Source organism: Rutilus rutilus (genome assembly GCF_951802725.1).
Source record: "Rutilus rutilus genome assembly, chromosome: 25".
Taxonomy (NCBI): domain Eukaryota; kingdom Metazoa; phylum Chordata; class Actinopteri; order Cypriniformes; family Leuciscidae; genus Rutilus; species Rutilus rutilus.
In genome coordinates, this window is record NC_140229.1 from 15,399,847 (window position 1) to 15,422,043 (window position 22,197).

The window sequence follows — 22,197 nt, forward strand, 5'->3', positions numbered from 1 at the left end:
AGTTTTCATATTCATGCCATCCTAAATCTATCTCGCCAAGATCCTCAGCCTGATGATCCAACCTGTTCCTGGTGCTGGGTGTGAAACTCCTCCACCTCTGACTGGTGCTCTGCTCTGAGATGGTCTCTGTCCGAAGCGTGCCGTAATCTCAAGTTCTCCTCTAAGGTTACGAGTTCAGACTCCTGCTGCACCTGTAACTCTCTCAGCTCCCTCTCAAAACACTCCTCCAGCTCCCTCTTCTCCTTCTGAAGACGCTCCCAGCGAGCTGCGTTGAAGGCTGGGCGATATGAAAAACAGAGCATATGGATATAAATATCACAAAATTGGGTCCAGTTGCAAAAATGTAGTCACTGTTAAAGAAGCCATGAAATCAAAATTGACAATGCTTTTCTTTTTTTTCTTTTTTTTAAAGGAATATTGCAGTAGCCTGGCTCCGCCCTCCTGCGTACTTCCGCTCAATTTGATTTCCCTTCAGTACTACGTCTGGGATTGTGGTGTATTCTTTGGTTTTCTATGATCATTTATTTGGCGGTCCAATCAGCGAACAGAGGGAGTGGCTGAGAACGATGACGTTGAGGTCGTGCGCTAGTTTGAGTTGTAGGGTTACGTCACGACCAAAGGTTACCGATTGGTTATGGCAGATCCAGAGTGACTCTGGGCAGATCCAATAGTTTTAAACTTCAACAGAGTACCCGCCTACAAGGAAGTTAATGCTTGTCAATGGTGAAAGGCCAGACTCTCTGTACAAATGAAATGTACGAGAGTCTGGTAGAACCAGGCTAATATTGCAGTACTTATAAATGATTGATCGTGCACATAATTAAAAAAATATAATAATAATAATGTGCCGTCATAATCTTTAACTCTTTCCCCGCCAGCATTTTTGAAAAAAGTTGCCAGCCACTGCCAGAATTTTTGATAATTTTATAAAAGTTTCATGGTCCCCAGAATATTTTGTGGTATGAATATCTGAATGCAATATATAAAAATAAAGAACAGAGCCTCTGCTTTTAAACAAACACACACACACAAAAAAAAGTATTCTAGCTTAATGTATTGTTTTTTTTTATCAACACTTGAATCTGGTTTCATAAAAAAAAAGCAACATTTTGAGCAAAAAGCTGAATCGGATTCAGAACGATAATCAAAACAAAGATGGAGTAGATCGAGTCCATCAACACACCTAACGCTTGCACAGTCCTATATCTCGTCCTGGGTCAACATTTTATTCAGTAACATTAGGCAGTTTTGATTTATATGCTGTTTAATGTTGATGATCACGTTATTTTACATATTGCTGCTTCTTCGCTTGTGTTTTGACCAGGAGATTCAGTACTCTTTCAGAAGATGTGTCATAGCGCCCCCAACCGCATAACAGTGAAAACACGGAAAGCCGGACATTTCCGTCAATGGTGGGGAAAGAGTTAATCACAATAACTTCCCATCCCTCTTGCAGCGACATCTTTTCTCTTCTCTGATGATGTGTTTACTGGCACGAGGGTGGGGCAACCTGTCACTCATATGACATCACAACAATAGCAAACCATCCAATCAATTCCCAATAGACAAAATCAAGTACCGCCCTACGTTTTTCTTGTTCGAGAAGCCGTTTAACTGTCTGGGATATACGTCGCAACAGGGAAGAAAAGACCAATGCTGCGTCTCAATTCGCCTACTTATACTATGCCCTAAAAGTATGTACTCTTTTTGTGAAGAAAAAGAACATACTTTTGAGTGTGTAGCAGAAGAGTAGACAAGCTTTTAGACATACTGTCATGTCATAAAATAGAGTCTTTATCGGTTGCTCTCTGTCACTTAGTTACACGCATCCTGTCAGGTAAACTGACCTGTCAATCATCTTGTCAAAAATAAAATCCTCCACATTTTATTTGTTTCCTACTGTTTCGGAGAGAAATGCAGTGGCACGTTGATCTGCCAGTCACGGGTCTAACATGCGGAGATGCATAAAGATGCATTTAAAAGTTAATGGCCAAACGGATCTTTATAAAAGTTCATGTTGTTGTTGCAGATGAAATACAACACGAATAACATTACATAAATATTTTTTTATCAGTTTATGTGTTGATTATTAGTCACTTAAACCCCTTTATCTTGACCTCTATAATTAACCGTCGGTCGTGTAGATCCGCCATGTTTTGTAGTTTTCTGAACACTTTTTACTCGTGTTTGTAGTTCAAGGGGTAGACAGTCTCACTTTTTGGGTTCAAATTAGACAAACCATGGCAATATTGAATACAGACAAAGGAAACTGATCTAGAAACCAACTAAGAGGATAACAACTCAAACAATAAACAACAGCAGAGACAAACCAAATCAAAGTACTAAAGAAACACAGACCAAACTAAACATATCCTTGACATAACTGATGACTAAATTGTTAGACTAGTCTAAGCCGTTTATGCAACCGCCAACCGGCAGCTGTTTTTTTCTTAGAAGTTTCTGGACACTCACCCACTTCACGCTGAATCCGACTGAGTTCCTGTGACAACTCTCTCTCCTTCTCCTCAGCACTTTCACTCTGAAACAAACAATAACACACATCTGCTTTTATTCTGATCCACTACTAACAATTAAATACAATATTAGGCTACTCGAGGCAAGTTTTCCATTGACATCTATATCTATCTTCGAACCCAACCGCAAAACCAAGTGTATTTTCATTATTTATGAATTATTAATTACAGGATTATTGTATTATTTATGAATATTTATTTTAATTATGTTAAGTTTATTTAGCTTCTTTCCTCATGGGGAACATTTTCAGTCCTCGTGGCTGTTTCTATAATGTAGGTGATTTCAGGTTTAACCATTTTTGTAGGGACATTTGATCTCAGCAATATCAGGATAAAACATTTAGGATACAATTTATAGTATGTCCAATTTCTTCATGTTTAACATAGTTTTACTAATTCAACAATCACATCCATAAACAGCGAACAAATGTACCCTCACGAAAACACATACTGCATTTTTTTTTGTGTTGACTACCTACTGCATACTGCATTAGTATTTAGTATTACTTTTAAGGCCTAAATAAAATCTAATTATGAATATGGATAGTGTTGCGTTTGAAACTGACAAACTTTATAAACTAAACAAAATCAAACACAAAAGACATGTCTGTAAGTGTAGGGTGATGAGGAAGATATAAATTGATACAATGCTGCAGAAGCATTAACACTCTAGTGTGCATTTAGCAGAAAATGTCCAGTATACCAACCTGATAATGATAAGCACTTAAAAATGAAACATGCATTATAACAACTAATAAAAAGTGGATTGCTTTATGTTAGAGTTGCCAGGCGTGGGAGGAATTGGCAGGTTACTGACACACAGCTTCTATCCGTAAACCCTTTTACTGCTAAACAGACAAACAGGAGTGCATGTGGAGGAGAGGAATGCAATTAATATTAATGTAGTATGTGTGGGCATTAGGCTGGAACATATTGAATAAATGGCTGTATACTTTAAGCCATCAGGTTTCAGACCCCTCACCGACTTGTTTAAGTTTGTCTCGAATTAGTATGAAGAGGCATTTCAGAGGCAACAGGCGACAAATGTTTTTTTTTCCATGATGTATAATTTAGGCAATCATTCACTGATGGACAGCAGGGGGCACTGTGCATCTAAAAACTTTTTTTAAATTTACATTATTTATTCATTTAGCAAATGCTTTTATCTAAAGCGAATTACAAATAAGGATGATAACATATATGATTCATCCTAAAGAGACAGTGATATGCTTGTTGTGATTCTGTGTGCAAACAGTGACTCAACGGTCTGCTCTTGCACACAGTTACCTCATCCTTCTATTCATGATAGATTAGATAAAGGCTGTTATTTGAGTTTTGTTTTCTGTTTTTTGAGTGTTCAGTTTGCAGTGGTTGTGAGATAGACTGGATGTGTCAGTCAGTAAACTAGTGGTTGCCTAATGGTTGAGGCTTTGGCATGGTAACACAAATATCTCTTGTAGTGATGACATGTGAAGACCTAACATCATTGTGCCCTTGAGCAAATCATTTGATCACAGGGTTTGTGCCATGAGGAATGTCACTATAGTTAGTGTACTGTGAATCATGATTGATTGAACGGTACTGTATCTGCTTAACAACAATACATTTAGAAAACAGCATCTTTGGGATGACCAATTCTCCAAAAATATAATAAAATTAAATTGTGATTATTATGTTTAACTGTCAACTGTTCTTTTAACCCTAATTGATGGAGTGTGTAAAAGTGCTCAACTCTTGCATTGTCAATACAAGTCAATCATTTTATTGCCAATTAATGCATAAAAAATGCAAATTCATGTGTCAAAATGATTCCTCACCAACCATTCTTTTACAATTTAAGCCTGATGAATCTTGACATTGTCATCCTGGAATATGGCCATATCCTACATGGTTGTTTAAGAAATGAAAAGCTACACACTCCATCAATTAGGGTTAGAAGAACTGTTTCCAAACACATACCTATGAATAATAAAATAAAATAAAAATAAAATGAGTTGTTTCATTTAATAGTTTTGATGACTTTATTAGGATTCTAAAATGTGTAAAGTGGTAATAATACAAAAAACTAGTAGAGTATGCCCAACGCCTAATGATTCAGGCACATATGAAAGAAAATGTGATGTTTAGATGATGTCTGCAATAAAATACCTTGAGGGAGAAGTGCTGAGTACAGATGACAAAGACCTCCAGACCCAGGCTGGTTTTCTTTAGTTCTGTGTGAAGAGCCTGCAGTTGCTTGGCCTGTTCTTCATAGCGACTCTGCAAGAGCTGCAATTCCTCGTGTCTCTCTACTTCATCTCGCTCTTTTTCTTTTTTCTGCTCTTCTTCTCTTTTCTTCTCTGGACCTGGGGAGTCAGTACGAGGCAAAATGTGAATGCTTGAGCCTCGAACTGCCACTGTTGCCTTCTGTTGCCTCTGAAGCACTAAAGGGGGAAACACAAAAGAAACAGCACTAAAAAATCAATTTCATTAAACTCATCTCAGAACTGCCCTGCCCTGAATAAAACGGCCTCCATAATGCTAAGACACCCCAGGGAGTACTGTGCGCTTAACAACCATGAAACAATTTACATGAAGCTTTACCATAATTTCTATACCTAACTGGATTAGGTGAATACTCTATAAGTAAAGCAAATGGACTATTCAAAGACTAGACTGGTTTCATTGTAATGTTAAAATGAGGTATGTGACCCACAGCTAATGGCACAGTGGCTAAACAAACCATATCAAATCTTATAGTTCAAGTATAATAATGGAATACTTGAAATTCACAATATATGCATTACAATGGATGTAGCTATAGATTAGTCATATCATACAGATGATGCCCTCATGGAAGTTACATAAAGACATTATCAATTATTTATGCTATATAGAGATAAACTCAAAAACTAGCATAAAAGTAAAAGATTTTTCATTTATAAAATATAAAACCAAGGCGTAACATGCTTCAAGATAAGCAAGCAATCTATAGCACTACTCATGCTAATGCTAATAGCAGCTAATGTTTTTGTTCTTACTGCAGCTGTGTGTTAGCATTCATCTCTTGATGAATTTGATAAACACATTGAGCCAAATGGAATGACAAGATGATTTACGGCCATCATTACTGTAGAAACTAATCTTCAGGAAAAAAAAGACTTGTCTGTGCAGAGCTGTTAATTGCTATGATGGAGTCATTGTTGTCCTCAGTGTTGAGTGTGCAAGCAATTTGTTTGTTAATGACTGGCATCAAATTTTTTCAATGCCCTTTACTGACGTATTAGGTATTGAATTAACCTCTATATACATTTTAGCAAGCTACGGCTGTCCTATGTTCATTGTAAGATGCGTACTGTATAGAAATGTTGAGATACATTACCGTTCAAAGGTTTGGAGATTTAAAAAATAATAATTTATTCAGCAAGGGCACATTAAATTGATCAAAAGAGACAGTAAATATATTAATAATGTCATAAACAGATTTCTATTTCAAATGAATGCTGTTCTATTCATCAAAGAATCCAGAAAAAAAACAATGTTTTAATATTAAATGTTTCTTGAGCAGCAAATCAGCATATTAGAATGATTTCTAAAGGATCATGTGACACTGAAGTAAGACTGGAGTAATGATGCTGAAATTTCAGCTTTGCCTTCATTGGAATAAATTACATTTTAAATTATACAAAAATATTTATCAAATAAACGCCTTGGAGACATCAAGAGACATCTTTAAAAAAACATTTAAAAAAATCTGACCAACCCCAAACTTTTTGAACGATAGTGTATAAAGTTAGACAATATCAAAGAGCTGTATAAAACTAGCACCAATTTAAATAAACATTTTAAAACATTATGCTGACTCATAAAGAAAGCAAGAGGGCAAAGATTCACTCTGAAACCTCCTAATATGTTTACCTTTTTCAAGAACCCCCAACATTTTGTTATAATGTCCTTCAGATGGATTCAAACTCTAATTATGAGTTCTGACCCCCAAAACCCATAATCTGCACCCCAGGAGCGATACAGACAGTACTGTGGGGATAAAATACTGAAGATTGGGTATTGTTTTGATTATTGTTTCATTTTGTTCAACATGACAGCTGGACAGTGACCCCCAGTGGCCACACTGATTACATCTTAAATGCAGTACTCTTTCATTCTGTTTGTGTGTGTGTCAGTGTGTGTGTGTGTGTGTAGAGAGAAAAATAAAGAGGTTTTCAGTGGCGATGTGAGCATCAGATGAGATTTATCCAATATCGTGACATCATCTAATGGAAACACTGTACTCTGTAGAGCAGCAGGGGACAGCTATGAAAGGAAAGCAATCTTGGGTTGATCTTTGTTTTGGTTGGTTACCTGGAGAGTGTGGTTTAGGAGACACTACAGCGAGTCTCTTAGGGGAAGAGAGAGATGAACGGGTGCCATCAGAACTCTTCTGGAATTCCTTACGGGATGCTATAGATAAAGAAAGACATCGGTGAGTTAATGGCAGTGTAGGAGGTTTCCTGAATTCAAGGACATTCAATTGGGGCACACATACAGTGCATGCGACTGCAAATCCATGAATGCATTTGCAACAGTAACCACCACCCCCTTTTCTATCTCTTTTCGTATCGCTCTCCTCTTCCATGGAGTCATAATATGGTCTCAGTGGTCCATGGATCGATTCCAATAAGAGGCAGCCAACCACAAAATAACGCTGCTGCCACACGGGCTGGACGATATGATATTCTGAGAGGCTGCAGGCATCCGTGCACATACAGTACAGAATACAGTATAAATATATAAAAAAATCAATCTCACAAATCTCAGATCAGTGGTCAGCCCAAATTGATGTGAAAAAAAAGGAGAATATTTCTTGAAATAACCATAATTCATAATAATATAAAATGGTCAACGCATATTAAGGATGCATTAAATCGATCAAAAGTGACATAGACATTTATAATGTTACAAAAGATTTCTATTTCAAATGTTGATCTTTAAAAAAAAAAAAAAAAATTCATCAAAGAATCCTGAAAACAAATGTTTCCACAAATATATTAGGCAGCACAATATTTTCAACATTGATAATACAAAAGAAATGTTTCTTGAGTGACAAATCAGAATATATTAGAATGATTTCTGAAGGATCAATTACATCAATAAATCAAATTTTAAACAGAAAATAAAATAAATAAATAAATAATAAAATATATTATATATACATTCACAATTCCACTATTGTGTGATTCCTTATTTGTTGTGTTATGACCGAAAATGTACATACCAACACTGATTTTACAATGTAATTATAAATATAGTATTTACATGTGCAAATTACTATATTATTATTATTGGTGATATCACCCGAACAGAAGAGACTGGCACTGCCTATGGAATAATAGGAAAAGACTGAAGACACTGCTGGGTTGGAGCTAGTTTCAAATCTCCCATCTCACAACAGAAGGGGGTGCTTATGTTTTTGGGGTTGCTGCTTTTGGCTTACTTTTCCCCAACACAGCACACACACACAAACATCACATTGCAACAGGGGTCCCAGGGCACCTAATTACTGCCAGCTCATTTCGACATGTAGCAGACAGCCATAGACACCCCTTTAGAATCCCAATAGACTCCCTCCTCCCTAGGACCACACTTCTACCCCACCCCCAATGCTGAGACAGCACCTCCGGCATCAGAGGCACCGGTGCACCATGGGTGGGTGCATTTGAGTATGCTTAACTCAAGTATGGCAGCCTAAAGCCTGCATGTGTGTTATAAATACTCGGTTTCCTTAGATTCATGAGAGTTATATGATAGCTGCACAGGATCTCTGAAATGTTTTTTAACAGCAGTGTCTCATGAATGTTGTCATCGCTCACTACCTTGACAGCATGCTAACCCTAAATCGGTACTTCATGATGGGCCAGTTGCCCTGGCAGCCTTTTTGTCCCTCCAGGGTTCTGGAGATTTTGTCAGGATGACAAAGAGGGAAGCAGCAGGCAGAGCTATATGCTCTTAGAGCTGTGGCTAAGGATCGGAAAACGTGACGCTGAAAATGGGACAGAACTGATAACACCACTTGAGACAGAGGGGGACAGGATATAAAAAAGAGGAGGATGAGGAGGAAAGAAGAGGACCAAGGCATCTTAATAGCCTCATTATCCTTTGGGCAGAAGGAAAAAGATTGGTTAAATGGTCATAGACGAGTTCTGATTGGATAGGCTCTTCTGTAATGTCCTCAGCATGCACAATGGTTCATCACTTGCTTTAATCGGATGATTACTTCTTAATGATCGGCCTAACTGAGCTGAGATAAATAGGTGATTGCAAGCAAGTGTATGAAATTCAGCTAGTATGCACTTTAATGAGTTTTCATTACAAGGTGTATACTCGTCTAAACAGGATTAGTTATAACAGAATGCAAAACAACTAGAGTAATCTTTAGTACTACAAGCATGCGTTTCAACAAGTACGCATTACAAGAGGTATGCACTACTTCATGTAATCGTTTCAACTAGCATTCATTACACACACATGTACTTCAGTTAATATACACTATGAGAATGGACTTCCAATAGTTTACATTACACTTTCACTAAGTGTGCACTATAAAATGTATAGGGTTCAGCTACTATCGGCTTTAATAAAAATGCACAAGGAGTATACAATTTAACTAGTAAGCACTTCAATGAGTATAAACTACAAAGAAGTTTGCTCTAAACCAGACTATTCACATTAGAAAGCACTACAACTAGAGTGATCCTCAACCAGTACTACAACAAGCATATTTAAAAAAATATGCATTATAGGAGGATGTGCACTTCTAGAAGTATGCACTTCAACTTGTATGCACCATAAAAACTATGTGCTTCAATAAGTGTGTATAGCACATGAAAGTAGACAAGCCACTTTTCCCTTGCTGGGCTTAAGATGAATGATTCTGAATGGCCTACTTCTTGAACACCAAGAAAGGCTGTTTTTTTTCCTCACAAGGAAAAGTCTGCATTTCAGTCTTGACTAAACATAGGCTGCAACACCCACCAACTGGACTGTCCCATTATTCACACACGCAGAGGAGATAAATGACTCTGTAGAGGACATGGACTGGGAGGTAGCGCTGTTTACTTATGCTGACAAGTACACTCTCAGCTCTGTGTCCATGGATCAGTGGAGGTCTGTCTTCAAACTGAAGCTGCTGTCTGAGAATTCATCATGACATTTGACAGGTCACTTCTGGCACTGGAGGAAGCATGCAACCTCGATATTTCAACACGCCAACTGAACTAAATTCATCCTGAATTATGAAGAAACAAGCAAACAAAACTTCTATTACAAACTAGTTTAAGGGCATAATTAGTGCAATGCCAGTAGTTATAAGTCCATTCATACAGTATATACTAGTTGAAGTACATATTTGAGTAATGCATACTAGTTGAAACATACTTATAGTAGTCTAAACCTCCTACAGTGCGTACTTGTTGAAACACATGCTTGTTATTGTACCGGTTGAAGATCACTCTAGTTGTAGTGCATTCTAATGGGATTATCCTTTTTTAGAGCATACTTCTTGTAGTGCATACTTATTGAAATTCATACTAGCTGAATTACATACTTATAGCACATTCTTATTGAAGTGCATACTAGCATACTACGTACATGTTTTATAGTGTATACTTAGTGAAGCACATACTTTTTGTAGAGCATACTAATTGAAGTGCATACTTATCAGAGAGCATCTTGTAATATAAACTATTTGAAGTTCATTCTTATAGCACAAGCGTATACTAGCTTAAGTACATATTTTTGTAATGTATGCTAGTTGAAGCAAATACTTATAGAAGTACATACCTCTTGTGGTCTATACTTGTTTAAACACATGCTGCTTGTAGTACTGGTTGCAGATCACTCTAGTTGTTGTGCATTCTAATGGAATTAGTCTTGTTTAGAGCATACTTCTTAGAGTGCATTCTAATTAAAATTCATACATATACTCCTAATAGAGCATATTGAAGCACATCCTAGCTATACAGTACATAGTCCATACGTTTTAAAGTGTACACTTACTGAATCACATACTTTTTGTAGTGCACACTAATCAGAGCGCAACTTGTAATATATGCACTATTTGAAGTTCATTCTTATAGTATATACTAGCTGAAGCATATTTGTGTGATGTAGCCTGGGTGCCAGCCCGAACCCCGCCCACAACATTTTTTGGTCGGGAAGTTCGGTCTGGACTCGATCCGTTGAGGAGTAATTATGCTCGGCTCCCAGAAGGCCGAGCCAATCAAATTGTCAGGGCGGGCTTTAATCGATGATGGACAGATGATCTGCGGTTACGTAATCACCCATGTCATAAAGAGCGCTTGGGTTGAATTCGCTTACAACAAAGATGACTGCCGCTGGAGAATTGAGATTTTACGAGTTCACACTTACAAATAAGTCATTTAGAATAAATGTATATTTGGCGTGCTGTCCGAGGAGAGGGCTCCGGGTTCGGTATTCGGCCCGAACCCAAAGTACTCCCCCTGTATTCCGGGCTGTGGAAGAACAAGCCGAGAGTGAGTGGAGGGATGCTGAAAACTGTCAAGGAATGTTAGGTGAGTTGACAGAGTTAAAATAATATATGCTTCCTCTCATGCAGATAGTGTAGACGGTAATTGTTTGATGACAAGTTGATTGGATTGATTATTTGAACCGAACGTGCTCCTCCCGAACTTTGATTATGAAACATAATGTGTAGATTCCGCCATCGCGTCTGTTATAGAAGATATCGACAGCGCATTAATTTTAAAAGAGGAACACAGAGAACCGCGATCAAGGCATTTGTCGATCGGAAACATGAATGAAGAACATACGTCACTTACTCCGTTGCTCTGATTGGTTGTAGGTCTATCCAATTAAGTGCAGAGGCATTTTCCTTCCTGGTTCGGTTGAAACACGCCCCATAATCACAGCTCAATGGAGCAGTATCAGACTCACATTCTGTCTTGAATCTGAGTATGACGACGTCAGGCTATGTGTGATGCATGCTACACTCTCAGAAAAAAAGGTACAAAAGCTGTCACTGGGAAAGTACCCTTCAAAAGGGTTCTAATATGTACCATTTAGGTACTAATATGTACACGTTTGGTACCAATATGTACCTTCGAGGGACTTAAATGCACTCTTTAGGTACAAAGGTGTACTGTAACTTTTGCAAAGGTACCGCCACAGTGACAGTTTTTGTACCTTTTTTTCTTAGAGTGTAGGTGAAAAATACTTGTAGTAGTGCATACCTCATGTAGCACATGCTTGTTTAAGCACTGAATATCATTGTTTGTATTGTGGTGCATATGCCTTGTAGTCAGGGTTTAAATTGGTATTTATTATGTGGGGGGGCTCTCCCTAGGGGGGTCCGGGGGTATGCCCCCCCGGGAAATTTTTTTTGAAAAATAAACTATTAAATGGCATTTTCTGGAGAGTTTTGTGCAAAAGAAATGGATAAATTGAGTCTTACATAATCTGTGAAAAACTGCAAGGTTAAGAGCATATTTGCATTGTTGTAGTATCAACAGGTATTAGGACATTTAGCATTTACATTACTGTTAATCAGCAGTGGTGGAATGAAACGAAGTACAAATAGCTTACTTCGTTTCTGTAGGCCTAAGTAGAATCAATAGTGCATACTTTTGACTTTTACTTCGTTACATTTTGCAGTAATTATTATACTTTCTACTCCACTAGATTTCTACAACGTTTCGTTACATTTTCTGATCAGTTTTTCCCCTGCCAAAACAGGGATTGAAAAAAATGTTCTGTTTTCGGTGCTGATGCGGTGGTGACGCGTTCATGTAAGGGTGGCGCTGCCAATGAAGCACCTAAAAGCTGTCAGAAAGAACCGGCAAAAGTAATGATTATGAATATGTAAAATATAGCAAGGAGACATTTTAATTGTTTATTAATAAACAAGTGTTTTCTGTGTCAGTGCCCTGCATAGATGAAGTTGACGATGCTATCCTCGCAATCTTCGCAGTAGTGAACGCGCCAGAGAGAAATGCACATTGCACATGTTTTCTTTCGTTTTGAATTGTCATGTTTAAAAGAAGACCTTCCAAGCTTTCTATATAGATATATTTATCAGGGGCCGTATTCACAAAGCATTTTATCTTACCACTAGGAGTACTCCTAAATCGCACTAAAAGATTTTAGCTAGGAGTTTTCTCTTAGAAGTTATTCACAACGCCTTTCAGACCTACTCTTAGTAAAGAAAAATGACAACTCCTAAACTAAGAGTGAGTCTTCGTTGCTATGGATGACGTCATTACTCATGCACGAGCTTGACTGAAGTGACCACCTTGATTGGCTGATGATTGTAACGCGGGAATGATTCCAAACTCCTCCCCAACGATGATGAGTGACAGGTGACAGGTCTGAGAATGCGTGCGCTACATAAGTAGTGCGAAGGACGGAAGATGATGAATAACTGAATAAATAGCCTAAATGAATAAAGAGTAAGGCAAAACAAATAGCCTAGTAGCCTAATGAAACATATGGATTGATGCAATATCTTTGCAACATTATTGAATTAATCTGTCACTATATGCCTCTGCCTACGTTTGCAAAGAGAAGAACATTTTAATTTGATTCACAATGAAACGTTACAATTAGTTTAAATGCAATGAGTAGCCTATAGTTTTGGTTGTTGTTGGTGGCGTTATTGCATTCCTAGTTATGCCTACAATGCAAAATTATTCCCTCGCGATTGGAAGCTCCTGTAGCCGCCGCGTACGCATTTCAAAACATCGCAACGTGAAATGCCACAAAAAGCGGTTTGTGAAGGTTTTAGTGAGTTAGGAGTCCTCTCGACTTCTTTTAAGCTGTCCCAGGCTTAGGTGCTACTTTTAGGGCTAAAATGCTTCGTGAATTACTCTTAGTGAAAAAAATTAGGAGTCCTAAAGTTAGGAGTGACACGCCCATTATTTTTAGGAGTTGCTCCTAAATTCGCCAGTTAGGAGCTACTTTTAGCCTTAAAATTCTTTGTGAATACGGCCCCTGGTCTGTCAGGCAAGTAGGCTCCCTTGAGTCCAGTTCACTCGCCGGCGCGTCCGTGTCGTGATTATCTATTGTCTATATACTAGCCTATATTTAAATGAAATATATGAAACATTGATTAAAATTAAGATACAATTAATACAAAACGAAATTAATTTTAAAGAAAGGTTTTGTGCTTTCTGTTTGAGGTCTCAGTGAAAGTTTTAAACAGTCTTTTAGTGCCGCTTTCAGCGCTCACGTCTGTAACATTGTTTTTTCCTCATATGCGAACATGAAAAATAAAATAAAATGAATATGTTATGTTCTGTGGAGAGCCAACCCTTCTTCATCCGGAGGGTAGTTACTGTGGTTTGCAGTGTAATTCACAGAATTACAAAAAAAATATTTCGCCACCTAAAAGTTAAAGATTTTTTGTGTCACGTCTACGGCATGTCATGTGTAGCCTATTTTCCTCATATTAAATATAAAACGCTTGATTACACATTGTATTACCTTGTTATGATATAGTGACCCATACAATGTGCCAAATATATTTTCATTACCTTGTCTTTCAATGCAGGGCACTGTTTATACAACCAACATTGTGCTGAACTTGACTAAATTGATCTGCTGCTGCAGCACGGCCAGCAGCTCGTGTTTTTTTTTTTTTTTTCAAGGCAGTAACGTTAGAAGGTTCTGGAACTTTTGCGCGCTTCCACATCCCGTGCAACAACGGATCTCCAAGGAACATTCATTATTGCTGCGTACATTTATCCGTGTCGGAGTTTTGAGAAGTAGCCTATAGATGCGCATGGCATGCGCGAGCGGTGAGCGATCATGGTCGACTGACAACGAGATTAAGCAGCTGAACAAGACTACGGCCGTGTCACGATTGTTCACATCTCAGCTCCGCCGAGACTAAATAGACATGCCATTTCAAAATCTTTCATTTATAATCAGAAATATGTTTTCAAAAGCATCACTTTCATCAAATTTTATGTGACATAATTTCCAATAAGAAACTGACTGCAAACGAGCAGGCTTATGTGCCGGGGCTGAGCCCCGGAGAGCCCCGGCCCAATTTAACCACTGCTTGTAGTGCATTCTGGTTTGATTTCATCTTGTTTAGAGCATACTTCTTGAAGTGCATACTGGCTGAAAATATGGAGGTTTGGTCCACTTACCCACAGGGGAGCTTCGAGAAGGGGGCAGAATCGAGCGGCGTGTGGGTGCAGGAGTGTTGGGGGGTTGAGGGTTGCTGCGGCAGGGTGCTCTGGATCCATCTCCAGGGGGCGACGTGGTGACACGGTGAAACGGTGGCTCATCATTTATACTGTTGGGCCCTGAAATCCAAAAAAAACCTTTTTTGCTCTGCAATTGAGCTGCATTGTGCATCACACAGTAGTCTAGACACTGAATACTGCAGGTCAATTTCTTGTTCTCTGATTTACTGTGAATGCTTAATCAGACTGTGCTCATCTTGCTCTCACCTTCGCTGTCTCACTCTGCTGCTATCGAAGCACATTATTCATCATCTGTGGTGGATGAGAATTCATCTAACTGCTCATTAACCCCACAACTGAACCCAGACCATCCGTTTATCCCATTCTAGGCTTGATCAATAACCGCAGCCCAGCTCAATATGACTAAATGCTGCAATAAAATGAGAACTGCTTGCCATGTAAAAGAAAAAAAATAACTCAAGACATAGTATCTCTTCGATGAGCCATAACAGATTTCACAAATCACATAGGCACTTTTATATAACGGGTCCTTTGAAAGACACTTTCCTCTCTATTTTAGCTTAGTTTCAGACTGTAAGGCGACACCATTCTCGGGAGCCCGTACAGAACGCTGCTCTGCTGCTGTGCTATCTCTATGATTTATGAAGTGCTGAGAGAGTATTCCAGGAACAGAGAAGAGCAGACAGATGCAGAAATGCTGACAGCACACGGTCATAAGTGTTTTTAAATGCCATATTTTATAACTCCCATGTAACCTGAAGAGTAGAGCAGCCAACAACTGCCATTCATTCAAAGAGATTTTGTTAGCATGAAATATATAGCCTTTACTGGGCATTAAACATAACCACACTAACAGAATCACTTATCTACGGCAAGAATATTCTGCGTTAAAGGCAATTTGAGGGTGATCTGATAAGGGTAAAGAACTGGAACAAAGTTCTGGCTGCAGAGATGGTGTTTCGGAAACAGCAGGAAGTGCCACACAGCCCTAAAGCTCTCACAGCAGGATACGTTAAGGTGCAGAGCAGCTGAGAGACGCATTTGATTGGCTGTCGGGAAATAAACCTCGCTGCTCATTGGTGGATTCTCCCCCAAATCTCTGTGAGAACCAGTTAACTGCTTGCATTGTGTGTAACTGGGTTAGTAGCACAGAGACTCAATCCTTAAGATTTTTTACAGTTTCATCAGCTCTCTGGATTTACATAATCATCCAAATGATGGGAGAATTATACTTGTGTGGATTGGATCACATTGTGCACCTAAGATACATACCGTTAAAAATCAGTAGAAAGCATCACGCTCTATTTATACACATCACTTTTTATGAACAAAGTACAATATGAAACTGAAACTTTTTTTCCTTTTAAGAAAATGGTTTAAAAACAGACTGAACCTCTACATTACATGAGCAGTTTGTTTGTTTGTTTGTTAAAATGAGATCTGTAAAGTTTGCAACCCTATTGCAACATTTGGAAAATTACTTAATACAGTTGAAAATCTGGATTTGTGTGATTTTGTTATTTTCATTAATTAAATATTAAATTTAAAATCAAACAAAACAGGTATATATATATATATATATATAACAGGTTGATTTAGCCTAAATTAATCATTTATATTTGGTATAGAATAAAACAAAAATACTTTTTATTTCAATAACTTTTGTAGCACAATTGCTGAGTTTAATAAATGCAGTCAACAGTAAAATTTAAAACAGTAAAATAAACAGTAAAAAGTCAGATATTTAATTCAGAAAAAAATATTTTATTAGATATTAAATATTTTTAATATAATATTAAATATTTTTAATATAATATTAAATATTTTTAATATTATATATATATATATATATATATATATATATATATATATATATATATATATATATATATATATATACACAGTACCAGTCAAAAGTTTGGAAACACTACTATTTTTAATGCTTTTGAAAGAAGTCTCTTATGCTCATCAAGCCTGCAGTTAAAACAACAACAACAAAAAAAACAGTAATATTATGAAATATTATTACAATTTAAAATAATGGTTCTCTTTTTTAATATACTTTAAAATGTAATTTATTTTTGTGATGCAAAGCTGAATTTTCATCAGCAAGTACTCCAGTCTTTGGTGTCTTATGATCCTTCAGAAATCATTCTAATATGCTGATTTATGATCAATGTTGGAAACAGTTGTGCTGCTTAATATTTTTTTATAACCTGAGATACTTTTTTCAGGATTATTTGATGAATAAAAAGTTAAAAAGAACTGTATTTATTTAGAATAGAAATCTTTTATAACAATTCTAACAATATACACTACCGTTCAAAAGTTTGGGAACAATAACTATTTTTTTTTAAAGAAATTAGTACTTTAATTCAACAAGAATGCGTTAAATTGATAAAAGGTGATGGTAACGATTTATATTGTTAGAAATGTTTTTATTTTGAATAAATGCTGTTTTTATGAATAAATGCTGTTAACGTTTTACTCAATGAATCCTGAAAAAAGTATTCCAAAAAAATATATTAAACAGCACAACTGTTTCCATCATTGATAATAACTGAGTATCAAATTATCATATTAGAATGATTTCTGAAGGATCATAAGACACCAAAGACTGGAGTACTTGCTGATGAAAATTCAGCTTTGCATCACAAAAATAAATTACATTTTAAAGTATATTAAAAAAGAGAACCATTATTTTAAATTGTAATAATATTTCATAATATTACTGTTTTTGTTTGTTTTTTGTTTTTTTTTAACTGCAGGCTTGATGAGCATAAGAGACTTCTTGCAAAAGCATTAAAAATAGTAGTGTTTCCAAACTTTTGACTGGTACTGTATATAACTGGCAGGGTGCATTGTAGTAACACAGCATTACAGGATTTACATTCTGATTTATGAAGCCAAAGGATTTAGCCCCTGTCTCTCTCTAGTTCACTGTACTGTTCCATTCATGCCATGCAGCAGTCTTTTTACATACCGAACCCAACTATCATCTGCAGGTGTGTTTATATTCTTATGCTGTTCAAGTGCTTGAGTTGTTGACAAATATGTTTTTAATGAAGGGAAATCTCGAATTAATTTAGTTAGCTCAGAAAAGAGTACAAATGGTTAGTGAACATTTGGCAAATATGGAATAAATGGTCTAAGATCACATTAATCTTCTTAAAAAAAAAAAAAAAAAGCTCTCATAAAATTAAGCTTATAAAAAAATTAAAATACACACACACACACACACACACACACACACACACACATACACACACACGCACACGCACACCTGGAAATTCAGTGCAGAGAAGCAATTCACACTTGCTGAATTGAAAACAATGCTGCTGACATTTTGATCATAATGAAGACAAATTCTCAGCTTAATATATGAGTAATACAAATATACAATTCAGTTTGAGCTGAATAATGTATCATAACAATGCACCAGAAGGGAATGCGAAAAATAGCAGAGGATTAATTTAATGTGTTTCTGGTGTGGATAAAATTCAGAACCAAATAGTCAGCACTTCTTCTCTGGCCTTCTGGCCAACAGAGACAAATGTAATGTGATAAGACAAAAGCAAAAAAAAAAAGGATTTTAGCAGAGACGGAGGAAAACAATGTGTCGGGAAGGAGGAGAGAATAGGAATGCATCCCACGTTGACCACCACTATTAGAGAAATAAATGATAGACTGGGGAGGAGATAAAAGAAGGGCTAGATAGTTAAATCACCACTGACAAGACCACTATAAGTGGAAATAGAAAGCAAAAAGATGCAAGAGAAATGAAAATATCTGAGAGGAAAGAGCTCACATTAAGGATAAGGATTGGGATGGCTTATAAGTGACAGAGGAAATGTGATGGGGACCAGATGTTATTCCAGCACAGAAGGTTATTTCCCATCTACCAACATTTAGATGGCACAGCGAAAAAATCAGAATGAAAAATCGTGCCCGGCGAACACAGCAGTGACCCATTAAGAGATGGCACTTGCGATGCATTATTAAGCACAGAGCATCAGAGGTGCTCCTGAGGATGCCTGGAAGTAAACATTATGCAAATGAAACCCCTCCACTCACAGCCACATGGCAGGACGGGTGCCACTCCAATTCTAATACCAAATGGACCTGTGGAATACTGATTCACTGCTCAGCACTGCTTGCAGGAAGTGGACCAATGGGCCAAAACCAACAACAAACTAGTATTTTAGGTAGTGTGCACTAAAACATTTGGGGCCCTATCTTGCACCCAGCGCAATTGACTTTGTACACGGACGCATGTATCATTCCTATTTTGCACCCGCGCAAAGCGGACTTTTCCCTCCACAGATGCACGTCGGTTAACTAAGAATACACTTGCGCTCCCGGGGCGGTTCAGCGCAAAGAGGAGGCGTGTTCCGGCGCAAACGTTCCCTCATGCTATTTTACAGGTTTAGAAAACAATTGCGCCACTGACCGAAAAAAAACAGTTTAAAGTCAGTGGCGCGTTGCGCATGTTATTCATATGCTATTTTAAGGGCGCATGCTTGGCCTTAATCAATGTAGCGTGTGCACAACGCGCATACACTTTGATTCTCTCATCTACACACAGACTCAGCAGTTATCATTTTTGCAAATCATACATTATTACGAAAGATAAATAGATAGATAGATAGATAGATAGATAGATACAGACAGTTTATTATAAAAGAATACATCTAGCTTACACATTTACCCAAATTATCATACGCCTGTTTAACCGAAGTTAATTTGGGTGTGTTTCTCCATCCCCAACGTCCCTGAGGGGAACGTCGGTCTCCTCGGCTGTGAACCGCTCCTCGCGTGCGCCTGGCAAATCCGCCGTTATAATAGGAATTAAGCGCGCCTGCTCTTAAAGGGAATGTGAGATGTCGCTCTGATTGGTTTATTTCACGTTACGCCCTAACCACACCAATGAATAATGAAGCTACTTCAGACCAACCCCTTTTAGATTTGCGCCGGGCGCAAGAGTCATTTATCCCGCCGGGAAAATAGCAACAGCGCCAAGACCCGCCCACAAAGTTACTTGCGCTTTGCGCTTGACACTTGCGTTTCAGATCGTTAAAATAGGGCCCATGGACATTATGTAATATGGACTAGGTAGTATACTCTAGTACAGTACTGTCTGTAGTACGACATTATACAGTGCACTAGGTAAAAATACCACATTAGGAAATATGCACTAGATAGTGTAGTACAAAACTAGTACATAAAGTAGTGTACACTAAAACTTTAGATTACACTATTGGACTATTTTGGACTAAAATTGACTATTTTCTATAGTCCATTTTAGACATCCAATTAACTATAAGTAACTTTGCGACTACATGTCAACTACCTATCATTGGAGTATGAGTATAGGTTAGGGTTAGTGTTTGGGTTAGTAGACTAAATTGACATGTACTTGCAAAGTTACTTATAGACAGTAGAATGTCTGTTGGGGGACCATCAAATTAATGTGTTAGCAGATATTAAGCAGACAAATACTCTACAAATACTCTAATAACTGGTAGTTGACATGTAGTTGCAAAGTTACTTATAGTTAGTAGATTGTCTAAAGTGGACTATCGAAATAAAGCATTTAGTATGTTCAACATAGTACCATAGTACAAAATGAAGTGTGCACTAGATAGCGTACAGTACAATATCACAAAATGGTGTTCAATGAAATAATCCCATGTCAGGAAGTGTGCACTCTTGTCCCACACTATTATCTGTCATTACGGGTAGTATACTATGGACTAAAACATCACAACATTATGTAATGTGCAATAATGTACAAAAAGTAGTGTGCAGTACGACATTAGTGTGCACAAGGCAGCATAGTACAGAATGAAATCACAAAGTGGTGTGCAGTAAAACACTATCACATTGTGCACTAGATACAAAACTAGTACACATGTGTAGTGTGCACTAAAATACTGGCACAGGGGTCTTGAACCTTATTCAGTTAAAAAAAGAGATCAAACTATAATTGGTGGACCCCCTGAATTACAATCATGGATCCACTAAAAATTGCAAACCCCCAGTTGGACACCCCTGTACTACAAGATTAGGTATTTCTGTCCTTTTTTAACCATTGATAGACTCTGAGAAGATACTTTTGACATATTTGTTATCTCTAACTACTCATAACACAATACCTAACTCATGATATCAAGCTGACCATGATCCAACATTAAACATGAATGTTTTTTAACTAAGAAAGAGGGAAAAAATGGAGGTATTGGAATAGTAGAAGATAAAAAACAGGCCTGGCAGCACTCTGAGAAACACACTCTCTCTTGCTCTCTCTCTGGGAGGCTTAAGAGGGATAATGGAAACGGAAGTTAGCTGAAACAGAGAGCTGGAGATGGCTTGGGATTTTGAGGAAGAAAAGCCTGGTTTGAATCTTCATCCACAGAAAAAAATCCTGTAAAAGCTTTCAGGGAAATAGATAGAATGGGATTAAGACGTGAGGCAATCAGGCTCCTGTGTGGTTATCGATAAGGAGCGAGCAGGTCAGTGCTAATGCAGGCTGACACGTGTAATGTCATTCAAAATCATCATGGTGTCATATTAATATTTAAGAGTAATGCTTATGATATATGCATGACTTGCTAGTGCTAGGCCATACATTGGAATCAGAGCTAGTCTTTACACGGTACAGCTGAGATTGAGAAGGCAGGAGGAAACAGACAGTCCTTAGGGGTAAAAATAGAGAAAAAGTTCATTAGCATCTCTCAGCGCAGTAGGATCATCCAGAGCTCAGCGGTTTGGTGAGTGTGTGAGTCAGCAGTAGGGTACTCAGAGAACAGACTGCCCACCGTCAAATCTGACAGACAGAGAGATGTGGGATTTAGAAGCATACTTATTAAACATACCAATGAGACAAAAACTTGCGCAATCTAGAGCAACAAACCTATAGTGAAAGTGTATATGTTTAGTGTGTGAGAATGTTTCCTGTGCGTGTGAGTGTGCATGTATGCTGTGGTGAACCATCTGTTCTCAGCAGTGTGCATGAGTCAGAGATGGGCTGGAGCGATGGCATCTGTGCTCTCACACCTCCCCCTCTCCACCTCTCCTCACTTTCTATAACACCTTCCTACTGTCGCTCCCTTTTCCAACTCTTTTTCTATCCTGTTCTTCCATGTTTCAAAGTGTGCTCTAGATAGTGTGTAGTGCAGTGAATGAGAATTGTGTTTAAATGACATACTATGTAGTTTTACAATATGAGACGTGTATTCCTTGTCCTAAATAATATGTGAGATTAGAATTAGCACATCCTAAATTATAGTATGGTATTAAAATAGTATGCAAATTGTGCTTGGATGATTTACTTTTATAAACTGTACTTTTTCTGGAGTATTTGCGCTAATCTCTAATATATATAATATTATACTATATTATATTATATTTGTTATAATATATAAATATTAGATGAAAAT

General features: G+C 37.5%; 1 protein-coding gene across 4 annotated transcripts in view; it reads right to left on the minus strand.

Annotated features, from left to right (window-relative positions):
• The window catches only part of mtus2a (microtubule associated tumor suppressor candidate 2a), a 70,544-nt gene that overhangs the window by 6,113 nt on the left and 42,234 nt on the right, over window positions 1-22,197 (minus strand). For 3 of the 4 annotated variants that reach the window (XM_084401310.1, XM_084401308.1, XM_084401309.1), the window contains exons 5-9: window positions 14,699-14,857; window positions 6,873-6,971; window positions 4,683-4,957; window positions 2,473-2,539; window positions 63-277 (exon numbers count right to left, since the gene is read on the minus strand). In XM_084401310.1, the coding sequence (XP_084257436.1) occupies window positions 63-277; window positions 2,473-2,539; window positions 4,683-4,957; window positions 6,873-6,971; window positions 14,699-14,857 (815 nt within the window). The remainder of the gene's footprint in view (window positions 1-62; window positions 278-2,472; window positions 2,540-4,682; window positions 4,958-6,872; window positions 6,972-14,698; window positions 14,858-22,197) is intronic. The other variant, XM_084401311.1, reaches the window with a different exon arrangement.